This window comes from Dipodomys spectabilis, unplaced genomic scaffold (genome assembly GCF_019054845.1).
Source record: "Dipodomys spectabilis isolate Male_0828 unplaced genomic scaffold, ASM1905484v1 ptg000075l, whole genome shotgun sequence".
NCBI lineage: Eukaryota > Metazoa > Chordata > Mammalia > Rodentia > Heteromyidae > Dipodomys > Dipodomys spectabilis.
Genome location: NW_024870752.1, coordinates 1,020,153 through 1,043,852, shown reverse-complemented (window position 1 = coordinate 1,043,852; position 23,700 = coordinate 1,020,153). Strand labels below are relative to the sequence as shown.

At 35.2% G+C, this 23,700-nt stretch overlaps 1 protein-coding gene and 1 long non-coding RNA gene across 2 annotated transcripts in view; both read right to left on the bottom strand.

Moving 5' to 3' along the window:
- Positions 1 to 3,222: 3,222 nt before the first annotated feature.
- On the bottom strand, positions 3,223 to 5,890 carry LOC122110179. Its single transcript, XR_006147843.1, has 3 exons — positions 5,743 to 5,890; positions 4,378 to 4,562; positions 3,223 to 3,773 (listed from the first exon to the last, which is right to left on the bottom strand). It is a non-coding gene; the product is annotated as an uncharacterized LOC122110179 (long non-coding RNA).
- Positions 5,891 to 13,060: 7,170 nt separating this feature from the next.
- Ndfip2 (Nedd4 family interacting protein 2) overlaps positions 13,061 to 23,700 on the bottom strand; it is a 50,338-nt gene continuing 39,698 nt past the window's right edge. Inside the window, exons 5-8 of the mRNA XM_042682646.1 lie at positions 22,728 to 22,852; positions 19,635 to 19,701; positions 16,690 to 16,795; positions 13,061 to 14,057 (exon numbers count right to left, since the gene is read on the bottom strand). Of these exons, the coding sequence (XP_042538580.1) occupies positions 16,692 to 16,795; positions 19,635 to 19,701; positions 22,728 to 22,852 (296 nt within the window). The 3' untranslated portion in view covers positions 13,061 to 14,057; positions 16,690 to 16,691. The remainder of the gene's footprint in view (positions 14,058 to 16,689; positions 16,796 to 19,634; positions 19,702 to 22,727; positions 22,853 to 23,700) is intronic.

Sequence of the window (23,700 nt, the reverse complement as noted above, 5' to 3'; positions counted from 1 at the left end):
GGTGGAAAACAATGGTGCCTACAATGTGTAACTCATTTCTGCCATATTTGTGAGTATGTTTCCCTTTGGTTTTAGTCTAAATGTCAAGGAATCATTGGGTGTACTAATGTACTAATGTAATGTACTAGTAGTAGTACACTAGTAGTAATGTACTAATTACTCTTGCCCTTATATTCTGTCAAGTGAGATTTTTCTTTTTCTTTTTTCTTCTTCTTCTTGTAAGACAGAACAGAGGAGGCAGCACTGGACAATGACTCACTCAACTTTGAACCTCAGTTGGACCTTTAGAGCCACTGGAGCTGACCAAGAGCCATGATTAGACTCTCTTCTTTTGGCTACTGTTGAAAGCACTAACCTCATGTTCCTTACAGTTTATATGCCATGATTTGACACTGGGAGACAATGATTGCATTCACAGTTTTATTTTCATGACTAAAGCTGCCATGAACATCTTTATAGAGTACTTTTCTCTTTTGTGGAATTTTTTTACATGTGATAAATTCCTATAAATGAGATTATTAAAACTATTACAAATGATAATTTTATAAAAATGAGACTTAGGACAAATCACTGTTAAAACAAAGTGTTTGCCTTAAAAACAGTAATAACTGTGGTCTGGTCTTGGAAAAAAATATACCCAAATGAAAATTGTATCAATGTTTCAATGTTTATAAAGTACTGTTAAATTTTGATGAGATTTTCTTTTTGTAAAGAGGACTGACATTTTTTTTTGGCGGGGGGGGGGGGGGGGGGGGGGTCCAGTCGTTGAGCTTGAGCTCTGGGCCTGGGCGCTGTCCCTCAGCTCTTCAGAGCAAGGCTAGCGCTCTACCACTTGAGCCACAATGCCACTTCCGGCTTTTTTTTTTCTTTTTGCTTATGTGGTGCTGGGAAATCGAACCCAGGGTCTCATGCACGCAAGGCAAGCACTCTACCACTGAGCCACCTTCCCAGCCCAGGACTGACATTTCTTAAGGATAAGAGCAGGTTAGTGTCTCATTAAAAATTATTCTTATTCCTTAAAAAGCATATAGAAAAAGAATGACTTTTCTTCACAGCCTTATTGTAGCTTTTAAATTACATATAAACTACACTTGCATTGTTTGTTTGGGGGGGCTCAGTGTTTGAAGAGTATCTACAGAAGAGTAACAAAAAGAAATGGTATCCTGTTTTACTGGACTATTCTTTATCATGAGCATATATATTTGGGAGATTGTAATAATGGCTAATCTACTACATAACTAGATAAATAGTAATATTTTCCTATTTAGTCCTTGTTCAACCAGATTTTAACTTATCATATAAATGATATAAATTCAAGAAGAAGGATAAATGGAAATATGGAAACATTAAAGTGCTATTGTTTTATGTGGACAAGTGAATAAAGTATTTCCTTTATTTGTAAAATAAACTTAAAAATGGCTCAGTCACTAATATGTTCTAATTGTTACTTTAAATGGAAACTTGAAAAAACTTTTGTTTTTTTCTTTTTATTGTTTTCAGTGTCATTATCTCACATTATCCTCCCTTCAATAATTAGGTAGCCTACAGTGGTCAATGAGAACTTTTTCTTCACAGTTAAAATCATGAGAAACTTTATACAAAGCAGATACTATTTTTAATAAAAATCAGTGTGCCTAACTGACTAACTCTGAAGTTACAATATGAAACTAGAATTGTGAATTAGATTATTTGTGTCTATGGGATATTTTTTCATAATTTTCTTCTTTAAAATTTGTTTTGGCTGAGTCTGCTGAGAAACACAGAGAAAGAGCAAAATAGTTTCCTACTTTCATAAGATTCAACAGGAGAATATACAAGGAAAGGTTATAAGAAAAAAAGTAATTGAATTTCTCTATCAACTTGTATTTGCTAATCTGGAAGGGAGTTTTGCAAATAGGGCACTCATTAAAAAATTTTATATGGTGAATTCAGGAAGTTTGATCCTGAGAACAGCAGTGAAAGTTTAATAGACCACCCTGGGTGGCATAGCCTTGAGCAGAACCGTAGCATAGAAAGGCCATTTCTCCTTCATGTGTTCATCCAGCCATTCAATGAACACTCAGTTATTACCTAACTTTAAGTAAATATATCAAGTCATTGTTGTCTTCTCAGGAGTAAAGAGAAGGAAAACTTGGTCAAGTAATTTAAAGCAAATAAATCACTCTTCATATTCTTACAGAAATGTGGATGTTAATGAATGTCAGACTTGGGACAGGAGAATACAAAATGAATTAAGTACTTGATAGGACTTTCTTTCTATTAAATTTCTTCAAAATATGTGAGAACATCTGTGGAATATCAGAAAGACATTGTTTTCTCTCTTTCTGTCTCTCCTCATAAATACACAGAGCCGACTCATCATCCAGATTTTTATTTATGTATTGATTTATTTTGCCAGTCCTAGGGCTTGACAGTGCCTGGGCACTGCCCCTGGGCTTCTTTTGCTCAAAGCTAGCACTCTACCACTTGAGCCAAAGCACTACTTCCGGCTTTTTCTGTTTATGTAGTACTGAGGAAGTGAACCTAGGATTCATATATGCGAGACAAGTATTCTGCCACTAAGCTACATTCCCAGCCCACCATCCATATTTTTAAAGTAAAAATTAAAATATATAGTATTGAAAAGAATAATCTAATTCATTTTTTTACTATAATTTCAGAATGAAACAAAATAGAGGCTCAAAATAGCATCTGCCTAAGCCTATGTTAAATACCAAAACTATCAAGATTAGAATCTTCCCTATGCTGTACTAGCTATAGATCCTCAATATTGCTGCCACTTTTGGATACAGGAAAAAGAATGCAAGTCAGGTATTTATTGAGCACCTGCTTTGTGTTAGAGGCTTAGCTGAGGATTTAAAATTTGTAAAAAGCATTTAAAAAATTTTAATTCAATGGGCAATAGAACAAAATACCTTAGAACATAGAACCTGCTCTATTAATAGCTAAAAACTTTTCTCCCTCTGAGAATGTTGTTTTCCTAGTATTTTAAGAAAAAATTCAAATATGTGGGTTTCATTGCATCTGATGTTTTTTAATTTTTTTTAATTTTTATTTTTTATTGTGAATATATTGTACAGAGGGGTTACAATTACATGGGCAAGATAATGAGTACATTTCTTATCAAGCATTGCAGCCTCCTCCTTTGTTTACCCTTCACATCCCTTCCCAGCCTCCCCCAGCTCCCCCACCCAATTCTCCCCCCCACCACCAAAGTTGTAAAGTTCATTTTCGACATGACAACTTGTACTTCTCGTCGTTGTAACAAGTTCACAGTTGATGTTTTAATTCCATAAATCAAAGCCATTAGTTCATGTTTTGGTGATTTTGTTACCTTCATGTCAGTCTCTTTCCAGGCTTCATTCACAAGGCTCTATTTTATATATATATATATATTTATCACAATGTCAGGCTCAGTGCACAATATTCGTAAAGTTTTGTGTACTCATCTCTGGCAAGACTTTTGAGATTGAAATTAATAGCCAGTAACTACAATCTCGTACATTTCCCACTAATCTAAGTCATTTGTAAGATTAAACACTGTCACATGAGCATTTATTGATATTTCTCCTGATTTATATTTTTAATAGTTGCATAATGGAAATGCTTGTGATGAGTGGTTTTGTTTTTTTAAGGTCACTTGGTCCTTTCATATTGTAAGACTCTGATACTGTTTGATCCTTCTGTTTTAACTGGCTTTCTCCAGCAGGATGAGGGAGTCTGTGGCAGTGCCAAATGGAAGCATGAGCCTCCTACTTCCAAATCTCTTCTTCCTGCCAAGGAAGAAAGGAATTCTGGCTCCCTGCACCATCTCCATTCACATTGTGGAGGGAGAGTCACTGGGGAAGGGGTGTCAACAGGATAGCAAGGTCTTTGCCCAGAACTCCTCTTGATTCAAAAAGAAAATAGGATCTCATTCTGCTTCTGAAAAGAACAACTAAAAGCATTCGTTTAAGAGGTGTGTTATTGTAAAAGGGAGTACCTGTTTTATAGGCAGAGATTTCAAAATGGCAGGAAGTTCTAACTCCCTACTAAGCACTGTCTCCAAGTTCAAGATCCACTTGGCTTTCTAATCCTAGAAGGGGGCTGAGGGACTGCCTTGCAAAAACCAGTCAAGTAGAGAACTCTAGGATCCCACTCTGCTGGCAGAAATGGGGCTGAGACCATGGTCTCTGTGTTGTTTTGCCATTGGTAGATTGTTTACTGAATAAAGGCTTTTTGCCTTGCATGTCTCCCTGTTTTCTGGTCCTTTGGATAGACAGGTCAGAGTTTTGTTAGGGGACGTTTTGTGTCTGGGCCTTAGATATTTCTGAGTTACTGCCTTTTACTGACACAGGTCCAGGAAAACTGAGGCAAAAGAAATATGAAGGAACTCACCCTGGAATTATTCCTCAGTCAGTTTACTGCCATCTCTCTTTCTTCCAGTATCTTCCTGTGCTCATTTTACATATCATGGCTAGGTTTTTGAGTTGTCCTTAGTGGAAAACAAGAAGAATATTTGTACTCCATCTTTCTAGAACCAGAAGTTGTCACTCGAAATCTTTCAACCAATCTTATTCTACCTAGAATATAATGAAAATATACCATTATGAAAAAAGCCATTTTACCTTCAAGTTCTGATTTTCAGTTGAAATATTTTGCTTTTAAGTGAGTTCTGGAAAGCCCATTCTTGGTAAGATGGATACTTCCAACTTGGTCATGTCCAGGGGCCTGCCGTGTAGTAAAGAAGCCAATCATTTTCTGCCAAACTTTACACAATAATCTGCCCCATCATGGTTCAGATATTATATTGTTTTTTTCTCTGGATAGCACTATGGACAAGCACAACTTACCCATCATCATCAAAGAGACACATTAAACTCTATCCCCTAGGACTTTGTGATTGGGATTTAGAGAGATTTCAAAATCAGGTTCCATCAAGTTCACAATAGCAAGTCAAACAGAAGACTGAGCTATGCATTTGGAGACAGTGGCTCTCAGAAGGCTGGCCCAAGTGGAATAAACCAAAGCAACAAATTTGTCAAAGGAAAGACAATTAATCAAACAGAGAGAAAACAAAAGAAACCAGGAAGTTCTAGAGAGAGAGTGAGTCCGTGTTTCTGATCTGCCTTCTCTTCTTATATTGTTACTAGTTCCAGGTCCTTGTACACTATATGGCTTGCTTTTGTTTGAATATACTTCCACCCCCAGGATTTCTGTGTAGGACTTGGAAAAGCATGAGACTTTAATCCTGATACTGTAATAGTCTGCATGGAGTATGTTCCTCATAGTGGTTGCTAGAAATACTCTATGCCCACACAATATGCCTTCCTTTCCATATGTGCCTTTTTCTTTTCACCCTTTCTTGCAGATCCATTGTACTTCATAATTACTAAATTTTGAGAAGTATTACACACATAATCAATGGGAATACAAAGATCCAAAGGACACATAACTGGACTAGTTGCCAAAATCCTCTATAGAAGAGAAGCAGAAAACAGAAACAACTATGCATTTATAAAGGCAGGCCTAAAATACAGGAAAAGAGGACCAAACTCAAATCCCCTTCTTTACAAGGCTGGAAGTTGCAATAAGGATCCAGCACTAAGCAGCTGGCATGAATAATGACACAGTGAATGACACTGAGGATCAGATGGACTATTAGGCATCTTAAATCAAGGGGAGCGCAGAAATTACACAAATAAGAAGTCCAATTTGTTGTTGGTCCAATTTGTTAAAGCATTGTAGAAGACATTTAATTACTTTTGAGAATATAACTCGTTGAAGACGCTTCTGAGTCTTCTTACAAGTCAAGGCAAGGTCTGAAGATCCTACCAGAGGGAAATCCTCCTGTAGACGACTTCCAGTACAAGAATTGTAACAATCAAGTCTGGTGCTGGTGGCTTCCACCTGTAATCAAAATAGGCTGAGATCTGAGGATTAAGGTTCAAAGCTAATCCAGAAAAAATTTCATGGAAGTTTTACCTTTAATTAGCCAGCAAAATGCCAGAAGTGGAGGTGTGACTCAAGTGACTGAATATCAACCTTGATTGAAAAATCTAAAGGAGAATGCTCTGGCCCTGAAAAAAAAATCATCATACATCTGAGGCATCTGTAGAGAAGGTTGCTGATGGGACAGCTAGTCAACAGCATGCCTACTATATTGTAGATTGTGAATCTCTGAGGATCCTAATATAGTACCTTTCTTTCCCACCTGATATCTATAAGCATGCAATGAAACAAGGCAGTTCCATATGGAGAACTAAAATATCAACTTCATTACTCATGAAACTAGATGGGAGGAAACAGCTTAGTTAAATGTATCCCAGAATTGTACACCCTGGTTCCCTATGACAACTGGGACCAACTTCCTCAGGCAGAGAGTGCTCTGGAAAACAGAGAACAACTGAAAATCCTGTGAGCTGTGAGCTCCCCAGAGTAAGAAGGGAAGCTGAGCAGAGCATACCCAGATATTTACATTTCAAATTTACCCATCAAATAAATGACTCCCTTGGGGAAAGAGCTAATAAAGAGGTGAAGGGAGGTCAGGAGTTTCACTAATTACATTCCCTCCACATTGAGGAAACATCAAAAGTGGGGGAGAAACTTCCCATCCTATTCCAACAGTACATTAAAACTTTAAAAAGAGAAGAAAGGAAAGGAAAGGAAAGGGGAAAGGAAAGGAAAGGAAAGGAAAAGGGAAAGCGCAGACACCTGAGATGAGAAACATTTCCCAAAGATGTGCCAGTGTGACATGACTAAATTCTCTAGAACACATTTTATTTGCACTGCACTCCTGACTTCACATAATGATAGAGTAAAATTATGTTGGCAAAAACTGGTGAAAGATGTAAGGAGAAGTAACTGGAGGAAAGGGAGGGGAGGGGAGGAGAAAGACAAGGACAAAGAAAGACAGAGAATATGAAAGAAGAGCTGTAAGAGAAATAAGAACACAATGGAAAATGGAAAATGAGAAAGAGATCTAGAGAGGGAATGAAAAGGAAGAGCAGTAAGGGAAATAGAAGCGCAAAGGAAAATGAAAAAGGAAGAGAGAAATAAGAAACCAAGAAGAGTAATTAGTTTTAATAAGTAGATTCAAATAGTAATATGCTTTTCACATATAGCTCCCTTGTGTTCAGCATCAAACATCTGGAACCCTAACAGCTATCAATTTGTCTATCATCTACCTATCCATCCATCTACTTGCCTATTACCTACTTATTATATTTTTCTTCTTTGATTCTTCTCTGAGCAAAAACAGTCTTTGAGGGACTAGAGTTTGGAGTGAGGGAAATGTATTTCTAAGTCATACTCAGAGGGTTGAGCAGCACACAAGTTGTGATGATCATTACAAATGAAGTCCAGGGAAGTATTGGTGCAAGACTTTCCCCTTGTCTCAAGGCCATAGGGCAAGTTTCAAGGCCATAGGACAGGTGGAAGTAGACTGGGAGATTCCAGTGGCTAGGAATAGCAAGGTCCTTACCCAGAACTCTCCTTAGTTCAAAAGAAACAAGTGTAAGTTCATTTTTGAAAATAAAAAACGAAATGATGCATTTGAGTGCTGGATTGTTGGAAAAGGGAAAGCCTCTTGTACCTGACCTTGCTCCTTTTTTGTTATGCTAAGCAAAGAGTTGACAATGGCACATACTTCCCTTGACAGAGCTATTGGTGATCAGGGTGCGTAGCATTTCTGTCAGCTTTCTGACATTTCCACTAAGCCCAGAAACAATCAGGAACTTAAGTCTCTGTGTGACTCACAACTGGAAAATAAAAAAAATGAATGATAAGTCACTACTTACTCACTACTTACACCCTACCACCATAGTGCATTGTCAATAAAACAAGTGCAAAGAGTTTGACTTGGGACTTTTTTTTTCTTTTTTTTTTTTGCCAGTACCTGGGTTTGAAAACAGGCCCTCATGTTTACTCAGCTTGCTTGCTTGGCTGGTGCTCTCCTATTTGAGTCATGCTTCTAGTCCTGCTATTTGCTGGCTATTAGGGAATCTCAGGACTTTTCTGACCTAGGCTTCCTTTGAACCACAAGATCTGTCTCTTGAGTATCTAGGGTTTGTGGGTGTGAGCCACTGGTGCCCAGTAGACTGGTTCCTTCATGATGGTGGCTTCCAATGGCTTGAAATATCTAGGTTGTCACTTCTAAGGAAAAAAGTATTATTATAAGCACCTTTGATACTTAAAGTCAAAGATTCTCCATGTCATTGTGAGCCACATTTTGCTACTGCAGATGTGAGGTGTCAGAATGTTAAAACCAACCTCAGAACAAGCTCACAATACACATCTCCCACTACACAACACACATTTATTGAAGTCCTGCTGCAGCTTCAGATGCCAAGACTGTTGAGCTTGGGAAGAATTTAGGAAGGGGGGATTTGAGTTTTTCTGTTTTTGTCGGTCGTGGGGCTTGAACTCTGGGCCTGAGCACTGTCTTTCAGCTCTTCAGCTCAAGGCTAGCACTCTACCACTTGAGCTACAGCACCACTTCTGGTTTTTGGTGGTTTATTGGAGATGAGTTTCACGGACTTTCCTGCCAGGGCTGGCTCTAAACTGCGATCCTCAGCTCTCAGCCTCCTCAGTTACTAGGATGACAGGCATGAGCCACCGGCGACCGGCTTGAGGGTTATTTTTTGTGATTTGACTGAACTAAAGAACGTCTAGATGCTCCAAAATCATTCTAAATTGTGTTTTTAGGGGTACTTCCAAAGGGGTTAGCATTTCAATCAGTAGGCTGGGTAAAAGGCCCACCCCAACTCACATGGGTAAGCACCATCCTATCCATTGATAAGACCTAGAACAAAAATCTCACTGATTTCTTTTCCCATCTTCCTCCTCTATAATCTCTTCCTCCCCTCTCCCTCTAATAGAGCGCTTGGTAGTATATGTAGGTCACCTCTCTAAATGAGTAATGTGGAAACTAAAATTTACAGCCCAAATCATAAAGGTCATATAGCTAAACCATTTTGCCAGAAATAAGATGGCTGAAAAACCTAAATTTGATGGAAAAATACTATATACGTCCACACAAGGAATGTACACATATGCTGTTGTACTTTCTAACTTTCTATATCCTAAAGGCAATGGCTATCCTCCACATTCCAGCCAGCTTTGGATAAGCTTCTGATTTACTTGCTGAATTCACTGTACTCTACTAACACTTTTAAAGGGAAGAAACTATCTCTCTTTTGAGTCACTGATGTAAAGTACTGATTTAATTAAAATGAATACACACAAAAGGAGTGGGACATTGATAAAGTGGTTCTTTGCAAGTGTGAAGAGAGGAGCATTTAGTGTAGCATTTAGTGAACTGGAAGTGTATTTTGGCTTGCTGGCATCTCAGTGGTTAAGGAGTAATATTTTGTCTTCACTATTTAGTTATTGGATTTTTTAATGGTTTTCATAAAAAATCAGGTCAATATGTATTCAAATGTCTTTTTTCTTTCATGCGATTGTTTCTAACACATTTATAAGATTATTTCTTTGTTGCTTTGTATGTCCCTCCCCCACAGTATAACCCCTGCGCTTTCACTGTATTTGATGTCGGTATAATTTGTGGAGGGGAAGGGGAAAACCAAATCGTTTAAACAGGAATACAGGTGGACCCACTGCAACAATGAGATGTACAGGTCGTTATGTCGAAAATGAACTTTACAACTTTGGTGGGGGGGGGAGGGTTGGATGGAGGGGTGGGGGGAGGATGGGAAGGGGAAACAAAGGAGGAGGCTACAATGCTTGATAAGAAATGTACTCATTATCTTGCCCATGTAATTGTAACCCCTCTGTATATTATTTTCACAATTTAAAAAATCAGATCAATATTTATAGAAGCAAAAGCAAAAACAATGAGGTTTAATCTGAAAACAAAGCAAAAAATATACTGAATCAAAAATTAACCTTTTCTTTCTGAGAATGATGAAACATTTACTTCCAGGTTCTGTACTTTAGCTCATCTAGTCCCAAAACAAAAGCCCATAGTCAGGTATAACAAGTGACCACTGATCCTCTGCAAAGGAGGAATTGAACACATTTTCAAAAACCTGTCTTTTTTTTTTACATTTATTAAAATAAAACTGAAATGTATCTTCTAATAAAAACATTATACACATACTCGTGTATATAATGTACTGATTTTCTTCACCCCTATTAAACTGATTTTCAAAAGAATGCATCACATCTTGATATTTCCACATCTATTCAATTTTACTAAGTAATATATATACCAGCATGTTTATATACGGGCAAGGGCCTTCCTAAAATAATAGAATATTACTGACATATTATTTTATAATTGAACCTTGATCAAGAATAAGATATTAAAAATAATCGTGTACTAATACTTCACAAGACTATTTGAATAAAATAAGAAGCAATTAAAATTATATCTCAAAGCAGTCAAAACATTTTTTAAAAAAAACACTGTTAGGCAGGTGTTGGTGGCTCATGCCTGTAATTCTAGCTACTCAGAAGGCTGGGATCTGTGGATCCCAGTTCCAAGCCAACCTGGCAAGAAAAATCTGTGAAACTCTTCACCAATTAACCACCAAAATACCAGAAAAGCCATTATGGCTCCATGTGGTAGAGCACTAGCCTTGAGCAAAAGAGCCCAGGGACAGAGCCCAGGCTCTGAGTTCAAGTCCTATGGCCAAAAAAAAAAAAAAACTCCACTGTTTCCTAAGCACCAGCTGAGATCATTGAAGTGAAAGATTCTTCAAAATTTGGGCTGGGAAGGTGGTTCAGTGGTAGAGTGCTTGCCTTGCATGCATGAAGCCCTGGGTTCGATTCCTCAGCACTATGTAAGCAGACAAAACTGGAAGTGGCACTGTGATTCAAGTGGTAGAGTGCTAGCCTTGAGCTGAAGAGTTGAGGACAGCGCACAGACCCAGAGTTCAGGCCCCAGGACCAACAAAAAATAAATTGCCATGACTCTTTTACAAATTATTAGCTAGCAAAGAATGTGACAACAGTAACTGGCTCCTGCTAGTTAAGGATCCCAGTTTCTTCTTTTAAGAATAGTGAGGTAAGATAGCCACTTCTCAGCACAGTGAACAATTAAATTTAGGGTGATCAAATAACTTGTCCTCCAAGTTAGGGCATCACTTAGAGTGAGAAGAAACACTAAGCTGAGAAAGTAGGAAAAAACAAGACTGTAGTATGCAAACTCAAGATATATGGCCACCTGCCTGAGCAAGGTATCAGATTAAGTGTCATGTCTTTTTTGCTTTTTCCAAACAGTTAATACTGGTAGGACAAAGGAAAAGTCTAGAGTCAATTTTGGATTGGATATTCTAGATTAAATTGGATGTTCTAGACAATACTTTTCTATAATAAGATTTGGTTGAAAATGATATTTATAAAGTATTTCAATCAAAGACATGACAAAACTGGGATATACATTATAGGGTAGAAATAATAGGCTGGTGGCTAGGGATTAAGTTATTAAATTATTATTAAGCTAGGAGATTCAATTTAACTTACTGTAATAGAATTTCTATTTTAAATAAATTGGTAAAAATCCATCCTGAATTCACTAAATAGAAAAATACATTTTTGCCATAAAAGTTTATTGTACAGCCCAGTACTGGTGGCTCATGCCTGTAATCCCAGCTAGTTAGGAGGCTGTGATCTGAGGATCAAGGTTCCAGACAGGAAAGTCTGTGAGACCCTTATCTCCAAACTACCAAAAAAGCTGGAAGAGAAGCTGTGGTCAAGTGGTAGAGAGCTAATCTTGAGCAAAAGAAGCTCAGGGACAGCCAGAGCCCGGGCCCTGTGAGTTCAAGCCCCAGGACCTGCATCAAAAATAAAAAATAAAAAGTTTATTGTGAAACTACATAAAATGGATTCTTTGCCATGATTAGCTTAAATACAATAGAATTACATAATATTCTTTTACATTAACTTCCAAGTCCTAGTTCACATTTATTCAAAAAGGTTTAGACAGCCCAATATGTGTTTTGATTTTCAAGCTTTAAGTCAGAATGCAAAGGTGATTAGGCTTAACAGGAAATGAAATAAGCAGAGATTATATAAGTCTGAAAAGGAATGCTAAATTTTGAAAGTAACATTTTGGTGCCTCTTCTTGCATGATGATATTTAAGGTTATTACTGAGCTATCCTAATTAAAGAGGTTTACATAACAGGTATACTTGAACCTCAGAGACTTACAAAGGAAAGTCAACAAAAACCGAACTGTAAAGTTTTAGTGCTGGATCAAAAGTGGCACATTTATATTCAGACCAAGTATAAATGCTATAAAAAGGAAAATGAAATATTAATAAACTGATGTTTGATAAGTGAGTTTTTCATCTTAGTTTAAATAACCATATATCAAGGCTTCATCTCATGTAAAAATAAATGAACCAAGTAGAAAAAGACCAGCAGTAGTTTGTATATGTTAGTAGGACATGAAAATTCTTGCTATTATAGATTTCCAAATAGGTAGTTAAATTTAATATTTTGCTTTCTTTACTGCATGCTTTACTTCAAATAATGTAAAAAAGATACTTCAATCAACAACAAAAATTCTAAGTAGGATAGCAAATTAAAAGCAAAATACAGAAGACTCCACTAGCAAACAAAACTGTTTTGTTCATCAAAGACACTGAAAATAGAAAATATAAAGAAATACAAAAGAGATAACAAAGCATAATATTTTATTTTTTAAAAATGAAAAAACGGCCCTGAATGTACCATTTAGTGGTAATCAGTGTCTAGTAAACAATTTTGTTTTACTGTATAGCTTATTAAATAAGTTTAAACAGTAACATAATTTCTATTATTTTTAATGTTGACAATCAAAAGCAAAGACAATATTAAAGTCAAATGTATGAGATTTTAAATGATGTGCACGATGTAACAACTTATGAATATAAGCAGAGTCCAGCTGGGATAGTTATGAATTCTCTGCACATGCACACACACACACATATACACACACACACGCACATGCGTGCTTATGCATGCACACACAGCCACTGCCCCCAAATTCCACAGAGATGTTGCCATAATCTAAAAAGAGGTGTGTCGCATCTCAAATTCAGGTTATGACTTTTACAAATTAATTCGACAATCATAAAGTAACAGAACAAGACTTTATTTGCTAAGCTTAACAAATTAAGTATCTAAAGAAAAAATTACAGTGGCATTGAAAGATATTTTTATTGGCTTTTTAAAAGACAAATGTAACTTAGAATATCTTATTTGGATAATTAATTTTTTTAAACTGTCTTAAATGAAATAAATATCAAATTCAATACCTTCCTGAATCTTTAAAAATGAGTAATACTAACAACCAAGCTTCCCTAAAACTAATATGCCCCTTAAATCTTTTTATATTTAATAAAGGACATTTGTTATATCCACATCTTAAAATTTTCCGACTTAAAATTTGAATAACACTCAAAGTTTCTGTACATATTAGTTCACTTAATTTAAAATTAATGAACAGATATCTAGACACAATTTCTAAGAAAACGATGTAAAAAGGAATTTATGCATGGTTATTTACAGAAGGAACCTGACTAAATAACATCATGTTCAAAAATATGACAAATCCATTCTAATAATCAGCACTGCAGGTATTAATAAACTTTATATATAATCAAAGGATAATTCATATATAGAATTATTAGATGAATCTAAGAGCTGGAAACTAAAGCATATGACAAGATTAATAATGTTGCTTTTATTATACTAACCATCAAGTCAGAAGCCACTGGCATTTACGTGCTGGAAGACTGTTTATCACTCAGCTCTTTCAATTATCGCAAACACTGATTAACCAAATGTGACTGGACTTTACTGCTACAACTTTACGATTTCTTTCAAGTATATGCAAATATTTTAAATAGGCACATATGCAAATGTGCAAAACAAATGAAATACAAAGGAATGAACAGAAATGGCTTGTAAACAAAAAACCACCCTGCCATTCAATTTTGAAGCTCCATCTTTTCTTCACTAATTTTTCTTTTATTAGTAGTAGTCTTCTATCCTATTAAAGTTGTAGGTTTACAGATGATATGGAAATTTCACATTGGCATAAGAAAGGAATGTTGGGTTGATGTAGTCTAGAGACAAAGGAAGAATTAGTCTTAAAATGTATTTAGTTGCATTTATAAATCATAGTAAAAGCATTTTATTACAGCATTATGCTAGATATGTAATGTTTTCATATAATGAATAGCATATATCAGAATATATTCTAAATCATAAAGCTTCTAGAGAAGTCATCTAGAAAATATTTACATTGTATTTTAGATGGAGTCTTTAAAATGCATATAAAGTAATCAATCACACTACTCACAGAATACTATTCAAATTATTAATATTATTTTGCATTTTATCACTAACACAAACTTTTAAGGCCACTGCTTGAAAGGACATTTTATTGATTAAAAAAAGTAACATCTTCTGGGAGTAGGATGATTTTATGGAATATTTAAACATTTTTCCCTCCTCAGACTCTGCTTTAATACAATCTGGAAATGCAGTTGTACTCATTGTGCTAGTCAACAAAAACAAGTAAACTATATATGCTTATCAATAAGACATATAAGTTATAAAGTTTAAGTACTCAAATCACAAGCTACATAATTTGTTTATAGAAAACAATTATCTCTGTCAGTACTCATAAGGGATTGTTCCTGGACTTTCCTCAGAGGCCAAATGCCATGACTGATAGGAGTCTAATATAAAAAAGTATTGAATCTGCATATAACCAACTCATCCTACTGTACATACTGTACACTTTAAATTATCTCTATTAAATAATATAATTTAAATGCTATGTAAAGGGTTGTAATAATATATTGTTTAGGAAATAATGGCAGTATGTCTGTAATTTGCTTTTTCAAATATTCTTCAACACATGGTTGAGTGCTGATTATACTTAGCCCTAATATCTCATAACACCTTGTCTTTTTAGTTCTACACTCAAAAATTAAATGTAGACATTTTGCATATGAGTTCAAATACTTCAATAGTCATTTCTACATATGAAGTATCTTGCTTTTAATTCAGAACAGAGTAGAGATATGTGGTCTCTGTGAGGTACTCCTGAGTGCTATAATGACTGTACACAGAAACTACAGTTTCTATTTATTTCTTTAGTGGTTTCAGTAGTTTATTAACATACATTAATAGTACAAGGAGGTGATCATTATAATTCTTTTTTTTTTTTTTTTTTGTCGGTCGTTGGGCCTGAAATTTGGGCTGAGGGACAGCTCTTCAGCTCAAGGCTTGCGCTCTACCACCTGAGCCATAGTACCACTTTCAGCTTTTTCTACTTATCTGGTGCTGAGGAATAGAACCCAGGGCCTCATGTATGCAAGGCAAGCACTCTACCACTAAGCCACCTTCCCAGCCCCTGCTTATTTCTTTATGACAAACATTAAGGAAACAAAAATGTGACAATATGACACAAATTAGAAAAACAATATGGAACTATTTTCTTCCTACAAATGTTACTCCTTGAATTAGATTGTTAAAATGATTGCAAATTGCTTTCCAATCACATACTTTATGGGGTTTTGTTTTGTCTGTTGTGCATTTGTTATATTTAAGTACAGTACTAGAGCTAAAGTCAGGGCCTTGTGCTTTCTATTAGGTAAATGGTACCACTTTAGTTACCCCACCCACTCAAACTTTTGTCTTGTCTTTTCTCAGTTTTTCTTTTCTTTCCTTTTTAAAGCATTTTTTCAGATAGGGTCTCACTTTTACCTAGGCTTGTCTTGGACCATAATGTTCTTTACTTCCAAGTCTCTGGGATCACAGATATGTGTCACCATGCCTAGCACTGTGGGTTTATTCACCAGATATCTAGAATTGGATGTCAAACAGATTTTTGCAAAAAAAAAAAAAGGAAATAATAACTTATCCCAGCCTGGGTACTGGTGGCTCACACTTGTAATCCTAGCTACTCAAGATGCTGCAATCTAAGGATCATGGTTCAAAGACAGGCCTGGGAGGAAATCCATGAGACTCTTATCTCCAATGAACCAGCAAAATGCTCAAAGTGGAGCTGTGGCTCAAGTGGCAGAGTGCTACTCTTGACCAAAAATGTTCAGGGACAGTGCCTGGGCCCTGAGTTCAAGCCTCAGAACTAGCACCAAAACACAAAAACAAAAAATAAACAAAAAACCCTCGTCCCTTCTCTGTAAGTAGGATACTTTGTTAGTTCTTCAGTGTCTTCAAATTTTGTGCTAGTGATTACATCAAATATATCCTGTGACCAAGTCTTCTAAAGAAACTTTATGATTTAAAGTCATAGCAGGGTATGATAGTACACATGTGTAATCCAGCACTATAGAGGAAGAGACAGAAGGATACTGAGTTCAAAAGAAGCCAGAGTTATTAGCTCTATAAACTAGACCCTTATCTCACAAAATCAAGAACTAAGGATACAGCTCAGTGGTAGAGTGTCTGCCTAACACATGCAAGACTCTAGTTCAATCTTAAATATTTCGAAAATAAAAACAAAAAATAATAGTTCATTATGTATTGTAAAAATTAAATTAATGAAACTCTGCTTTAAAGATCTAAAAAGTATCTAAAAAGCTTGAGAATAATTAAATTTCAATAAGCTATTACTAATATAAAATAAATACACTGAGTAAAATGTATATTTTAAACATTTAACATAAATCTAGTAAATGGGAATATATAAAGGAATAAGCAGACAATAAGTGAATATTTTCTTACCTCTATAATAAGAAGAAGTATCTTGTTCTATGAGCAGCTGCCATACTTTCAGACATGTTTCTAACTTTTAAATAATTAACAAATCCTCTGAAGAAAAGAAGTAGTCCTGAGAAAATTCAAATAATACAGATATATTATATCTTACACAAAGAGATCATGAGTACATTAAAGTAGAAATTTATAGGTAAGGCACTTTTGATCTTTTCTCATTATAGTTAATCTATCATAAGGAAATATAATAATGTAATATATAAATAAATAAAATATAAGGTATAATAAAATTAAATGTTACTGGTCACATCCATTTAATTTCTTAATGTTACATGTACCAAAATTAAATTCAGCTTTGAAAATCAAAAATTATATCAAAATACAATTTGTTATAACACTTTAAGTAGCAAAGTTATCAATGCTTGTAAACTGATCCACTCATAGAAATCATTTTAATAAAAAAAAAATTAAAAAGGAAAAAAGAAAAAGAAGAAATAACCAATCCTTTGGGGTTGGAGGCATTGTTCAGTTGGTAAAGCACTAGCCAATGAGCAAAAGTGTCTTGAGTTTGAATCCAAAAAAATTATTTTTATCAAACTTTTTAATATAACTACTAAGCAAATAAAGGCATATTATTTATAAAAAATTCTAGTGAAGGGCTGGGAAGGTGGCTCAGTGGTAGAGTGCTTGCCTTGCATGCCTGAGGCCCTGGGTTCGATTCCTCAGCACCACATAAGCAAAAAGAAAAAAAAGCCGGAAGTGGCGCTGTGGCTCAAGTGGTAGAGCGCTAGCCTTGAGCTTAAGAGCTGAGGGATAGCGCCCAGGTCCAGAGTTCAGGCCCCACGACTGGACCCAAAAAAAAAAAAAAAACAAATTCTACTGAATGTATGTATATAGTTGTTAAGATGAAGGAAAAATCAACAAATCTGACTAGCACTATTAAGTATGTTTCATCTGTATTTGAAGATATATGTGTTATACAGATTTTTACTATGAATTATTTTAAGTAATAATGAAAGAATAATACATGATAAAAATGGAGACAGACTCAGGAAGGAAACCTTAGAAGACTGTGATTGCTTATACAATAATACAATTTAAAACTTTGTTTTAAAGAATATCCATTTTTGGTGGTGGTAGTGGTTGTAGGGCTTGAACTCTGGACCTAGGCACTGTCCTTCAGCTCTTCAGCTCAAGGCTAGTGTCCTACCACTTGAGCCACAACGCCACAGTGATCCTCGGCTCTCAGCCTCCTGAGTAGCTAGGATTACAGGTGTGAGCCACCAGGACCCAGCTTATATAACAGGCATTTTTAATAATCACAAACACAATGCCTGTGAAATGCTTCAAAGCTGCAGATTAAAAAAAAACTAGGTAATTAAAAAATCATTAACATTTGAAATAAGAAACATTAACTCCAGTAAATTTTTAACTAGAAAATGAGGGGATAGGGACAGAAGATAAGTGAGTGTACTTTCTTTCACTAAAAATGAAAGTATTAATGAATTTAAAATACAATATCCAATACCAAATTTGCCCACCCCCACACTACAAGACAAGAAATACCAAGACTTAAAGAAAGCATGTGTGTAATAGACTAGAGAGGTAAGACAGAGAAATATGCAAATAATTGAACCAAGGGCCTAAACTGAAGCTAAATCCCATCCCGTGTATTTTCCATATCCCAACTCCTTTTATTTATTGCTATCTTTGACTTCTACCCTTCTTTCCTGCCAGATGCTGTTCAGAGATAACAGTGTTTTCTAAACGCAGAAATATTGTTGAAAAATGTAAGCCAAAAGTATTTGTGAGATTCTTCTTTTGTCTGTGAGGCTGCTGTTTCTAAGACATTTTGTTCTGCTCAGGAATTTTCTAAAAGAAGCCAATTTCATATCTAAACCTAATTACTCAGGGTCCATTGCTTCCCAACAATTTACAATGTGCTCAGCCTTCTTCTAAGCATTTAAAACATTCTTATAACTGATTTAATTTTCAAACCTTCCGACATAAATGCTAACAAGATTGTGACTCTGGGAATTGGGACTTGTCCCCTGCATTCTACTCTGCCCATAGTTACCTTCCTTAAGATTTCTCCAGTCTATAAACAATGTACACATAAGCAAATATACTCATTACACTTAAACATGTACTACATCATATTTTTTCACTTCAAGTAAGAAACTCAAAGACAATACACTATTTAGGCAGCCAGAACACAACAATATAAAATTGGCTTAAATTAACCTTTATTTAAGACTGCTTCCTCAAATATCTCACAATATTAAAATAAGTTCACTGTAATTATTAAAGAATTTAGTCACTTAACTGACTTCTAATAATTTACTTCCCCAAAGTCCTAAAGATCCAATAGTATTAGTAAATAAAAACTCAGAGAACAGTGCCACCTACTGAAATGTTATGATTTTTAGTGGAATCATGAATACATGAACCAGATTTGAACTATGGAGTCAAAGTATATGATTTTAAGATTAGTTATTATATGTACTTACTAAAAATCCATCAAGTTCATCCGTGTTAATGAAAAGACAACTAAATAGAAGTACAATGACCATTAGGTATGAAGCCTTCCCTATGCTGACTGATTAATGATTAATATCAGGCACATTTCCAAAGTATAAAGCATGCTTCCAAGATTCAAAAATAAAAGAGAACAGATAAAACGCCCAAACTACTCTATTCTCCCATTTTCTAGGATCATTGTAAAAATGAAACATGAACCACAGATTCTTTATCTTTACCATCTCTGGATTTTGAATCAAAGAAATCTGGGGGGCTACACAGAATTAATTGAAAAACCAAGACAGATATTTGAATATAGGAATATCATAGCAGAAAAGTTATTTCCACCCAAGTTCTAACAACCTATTTATATTTTATAATTTTAGGAAATACCAAAGTTAAATTAAACTGAAATGCACATACAATAAACTTACCAAGTATCAGAAATATCCACCAAAGCCAGTATTGTCCATTGAAATATCCAGTAAAATAATCAGAAAACTATGAAGTAAATATAAATATGTTATTCAAATGTGTATGCCTAACTGAGAATTATAATCTACCTCAAATAATCTCTATTATTTAAAAACAGCACAAAGGAAAAATAAGAAATAATGATGCGCATGTGTAACTAAGAAAAATCTGTATGCAATGGCAAACATATGTAAAATGGTTTATAAACAAAAAATTTTTAACTGCTCACAAGAAAGCAAAGTAAATGCTATGTATCAGTAACAAGCATTTTCTCAAAGAGTTCACATCAGTCTTTTTTTTAATCTCTCAAAGCCACAACTATTATCCCAAATACGCTACAGCAACCTGCTGCTTTGGATATTAACACCAAAAGCCACATTAGTTTAATCTTACCAGATGGGGATGTTGTGGTGACCTATGAAAAGAAGAGCTTTTGACCTTCTGTACACCCCCTACTGTTAACCATTGCCAAAAATATTAGAAACATAAAGACCCCCAACTCATTAGAGTCTTTTTATTTTCAAACTAGATGCCTTAGTATTCAGTTCCCAACAAGTGAGCTGACAACAGCTAAATGAACCTTGAAGTGGGATTTCAACACTTCCTATTAGTGGCCATGGCAGACAGTCTTGAATTCTGTGTGATATAGGAAATGAACAGGCCCATGGAAGACAGAGTCTGATGGCATAGGACACAGTATCTTTTCCTTGGTTAGACTCCAGATATTGCACTTTTATTCATTTGAAAAGGTTTTTGAAAAAATTAGTCTTGTTTTCTTCAAAGTTATTTCTGGTATTATTTTTCCTATTTCTTCCCTACTTACTCAGCACCTAAAAAATGTCCTAAATAATCACTTTTTAAGTGCTTCATATAACCTACTCTACAACTACTAAAAGCTTATAGAACTGTTTCTACTGATGTTCGTATTGAATCATTTAGCTAAAAATGATTTTATTAAATGTAGGTTTGCACTTGAATCTGAAATAATTTATTTTAAAATTCTTAAGAATTTCCATAAAAGATGAAAAATTTATCATTTTAATAATAACAGAAATGCTTACTATTTAAAGCATTTACATAATGCTAATATTTGTGATTTTTTTCTTTAGCAGATTTACTCTTGTGAAAATTCATTATACATCTAATTTTTAAATAAAATTCAAATGAGAGGCTACTCTGAGGGCATTACTTATAATTACTCAGATTAAAAAAATCTGTGTACAGGGGCTGGGAAAGTGGCTCAGTGGTAGAGCACTTGCCTTGCATGCTCGAGGCCCTGGGTTCCATTCCTCAGCACCACATAAGCAAAAACAGAAAAAAGCCGGAAGTGGCGCTGTGGCTCAAGTGGTAGAGCGCTAGTCTTGAGCTGAAGAGCTAAGGGACAGTGCCCAGGCCCAGAGTTCAAGCCCCATGACCGGACCAAAAAAAAAAAAAAAAATCTGTGTACAAATATCAACCAAGAATCAATTAATTGATAACCAAAACCTGTAACATGGTCTGAACTAGTAAAAGATTCTGATAAAACTACTGAAACCCTGGGAAGTTCTAATTTTTTTTTTTGGTCAGGCATGGGGCTTGAACTCTGGGCCTGGGTACTGTCTCTCAGCTTTTCAGCTCAAGGCTAGCGCTCTACCACTTGAACAACAATGCCACAACTTTTTCTGTTTATGTGGTGCTGAGGAATTGAACCCAGGGACTCATGCATGCGAGGCAAGCACTCTACCATTAAGCCACCTTCCCAGCCTGGAAGTTCTAAATTTTAAGAGAGTAAATAAATGTATCATTCCCAAACTATTAATATTTGTTTATTAATATATGAATCATTTTAGTGAATTTATAATACAAAGGAATTACCAAAGCATTTGAAGCATTTTTGAGAAGTTGACACATTATTAGACTTACCATTCTCAGAAAAAGTTTGCAAGGAATTAGCTGATTTCAATAAAAATCAATGTTTAGATGTAATTTGTAGATTCTATGACTGTAACTTGTTAATTATATAAATAGCATTTATAAAACGTATATATAACTTTTCAGAAGACCTATTAAAACAATAAACTCAATCATTCTCCTAGGTCTTATAAAAAAACAAGCAAACAAACAAAAGGTACACAAACAAATAAAAACAAGGAAGAAAAGTTTGTAAAAAGAAGCCCAAGCCTGGAATCGTGGTACTGTGCAAAGGCAGAATGATCAAGAGTTCAAGGACAGCCTGGGTTACATAGAGAGACCCTGATTTTTTAAAAAGGAAAGGAGGGAGGAAAAGGGGGAGGAATGGAAGGAGGAAGTAAAAAAAAAAAAAAAAAAAAAAAAACAGCCTAAAAGAGACCTTCAAGAGGTAGGGGATGACTATATTAAGGGTACTCATTCCTTACCATTGTTCCAGAAAACAATTTCAGAGCTAGAAAAGTTGCTGAGACAAGGAAAAATAAAGGACACTTCATTGTCTCCCTCCACATTATCTTGTAATTAGTAAGAAGTGGGCACAGGTAATTTCTAACAGCAGCAGGAAAGGCAGAAGGAACGTAGAAGAACAGGGATAAGTTTAGTTACTTTACAGGCCTTTCCTTTTGAGACCTGAATGTTACTTAAGTTCATAATAATTTACTAAATACAAGGTTTTTTTTTTTCATTTGATTTTAGGAATCCTTGAATTATATCACAGTAGTAGAGTCCATGATTTACTGGGTACATTGCTGTAACTGGGCAATATGCTTTACTTCCCATATGTCATAAAACCCTGTGAGACAGCTATTGGAAAACCCAAAACTTGGAACAATGAAATAACTTAAGGTGAAAACACAGAGAGAAAAAAGGTGAGACAAACTCAAACTTCTTGATTATGAAGGGTTTTTTTTTCCTGCTATACTAATAATAATACTTTCCTAAACGTAAGTTATAAATTGCTCATACCACAAGGACTACTTTAAATGTAGAAGTGGGAGTCTGTAATTGGTTGAACACATGTGCATAAAGCGAACATTTACAACCCACATAGAAAATTTCACTTTTGCATCTCTGATAAGGAAAGTGAACGCTTTCAAGACACTTACCCGGACAATAAGGATCCATTTAATCAATGAAAGGCCAAATCCACAGATAGCACCATACCTTCCAGCTATGGTATTGGTGATACAGAAGGATAAACAAAATCCAAGCCAGTTGAAAATAAATGCCACTAAAAGCAACAGAAATAGTTCTTTTAAATGTCAAGTTGGAAACAAAGTAACAAAGACATAACACTTCATTGTTCAAGTGACAAAACAATTCCTTTTGTTTTAACTCTACCAAGCTTTTTAGACTCCTACAACTTACCTTCTCCAAGTTATTTGCTATATGTCAATAAGTGGAGAAGCTTAAGTTTCCTGTCAGTTTGGTCAGGAGGAATCAATTCTCTGAAGCTTATTGCTGGTGGGGTGACACTACTTTTCTTCTTTTTTTAATACTAAGGTTTGAATTTGGAGCTCTGCCTTTCTAGGCAAGAGATCTACAACTTCAGCCACACCTGAAGCCCCTTTGCTCTAGTTTAGGGTCTCCCTATGTACCTGGACTCAACCAGACCACAATTTTCCTACTTACACTTCCTAAAACAGTAGGGGTGACAGGTACATATCATAGTACCCAGTCCCATTTAGTTGAGAAGGGGTCTTGTAAACCTTTTGCACAGAACTACAATCTGTCCATTCTGTCTCCTGAATAAGTAGAATCACAGACATGAACCATCAGTGCCAGTATAATTTAAGCCAGCTACAAACTAGACCATAATGTAGTTTCCAATCCTAAATGATCAGCCTACAGTGGCTTTTTTGGATTTTTTTTAAAAAAAAAGATAAAACAATGAAATGCAATTTTTTTTTGCAAATAGCTTAAGGTATAGTTATACTGTACTTTCCTGGATTCATTACTTTTCTAGTTTCATTAACAAATTGCACCCCTATCTAAAAGCTATACTAAAAAGTTTTACATTAGAATAATTGTTTACTTTTCACATAAATGGAAGGTTCTTGAATTCCTGGACTAAAGATG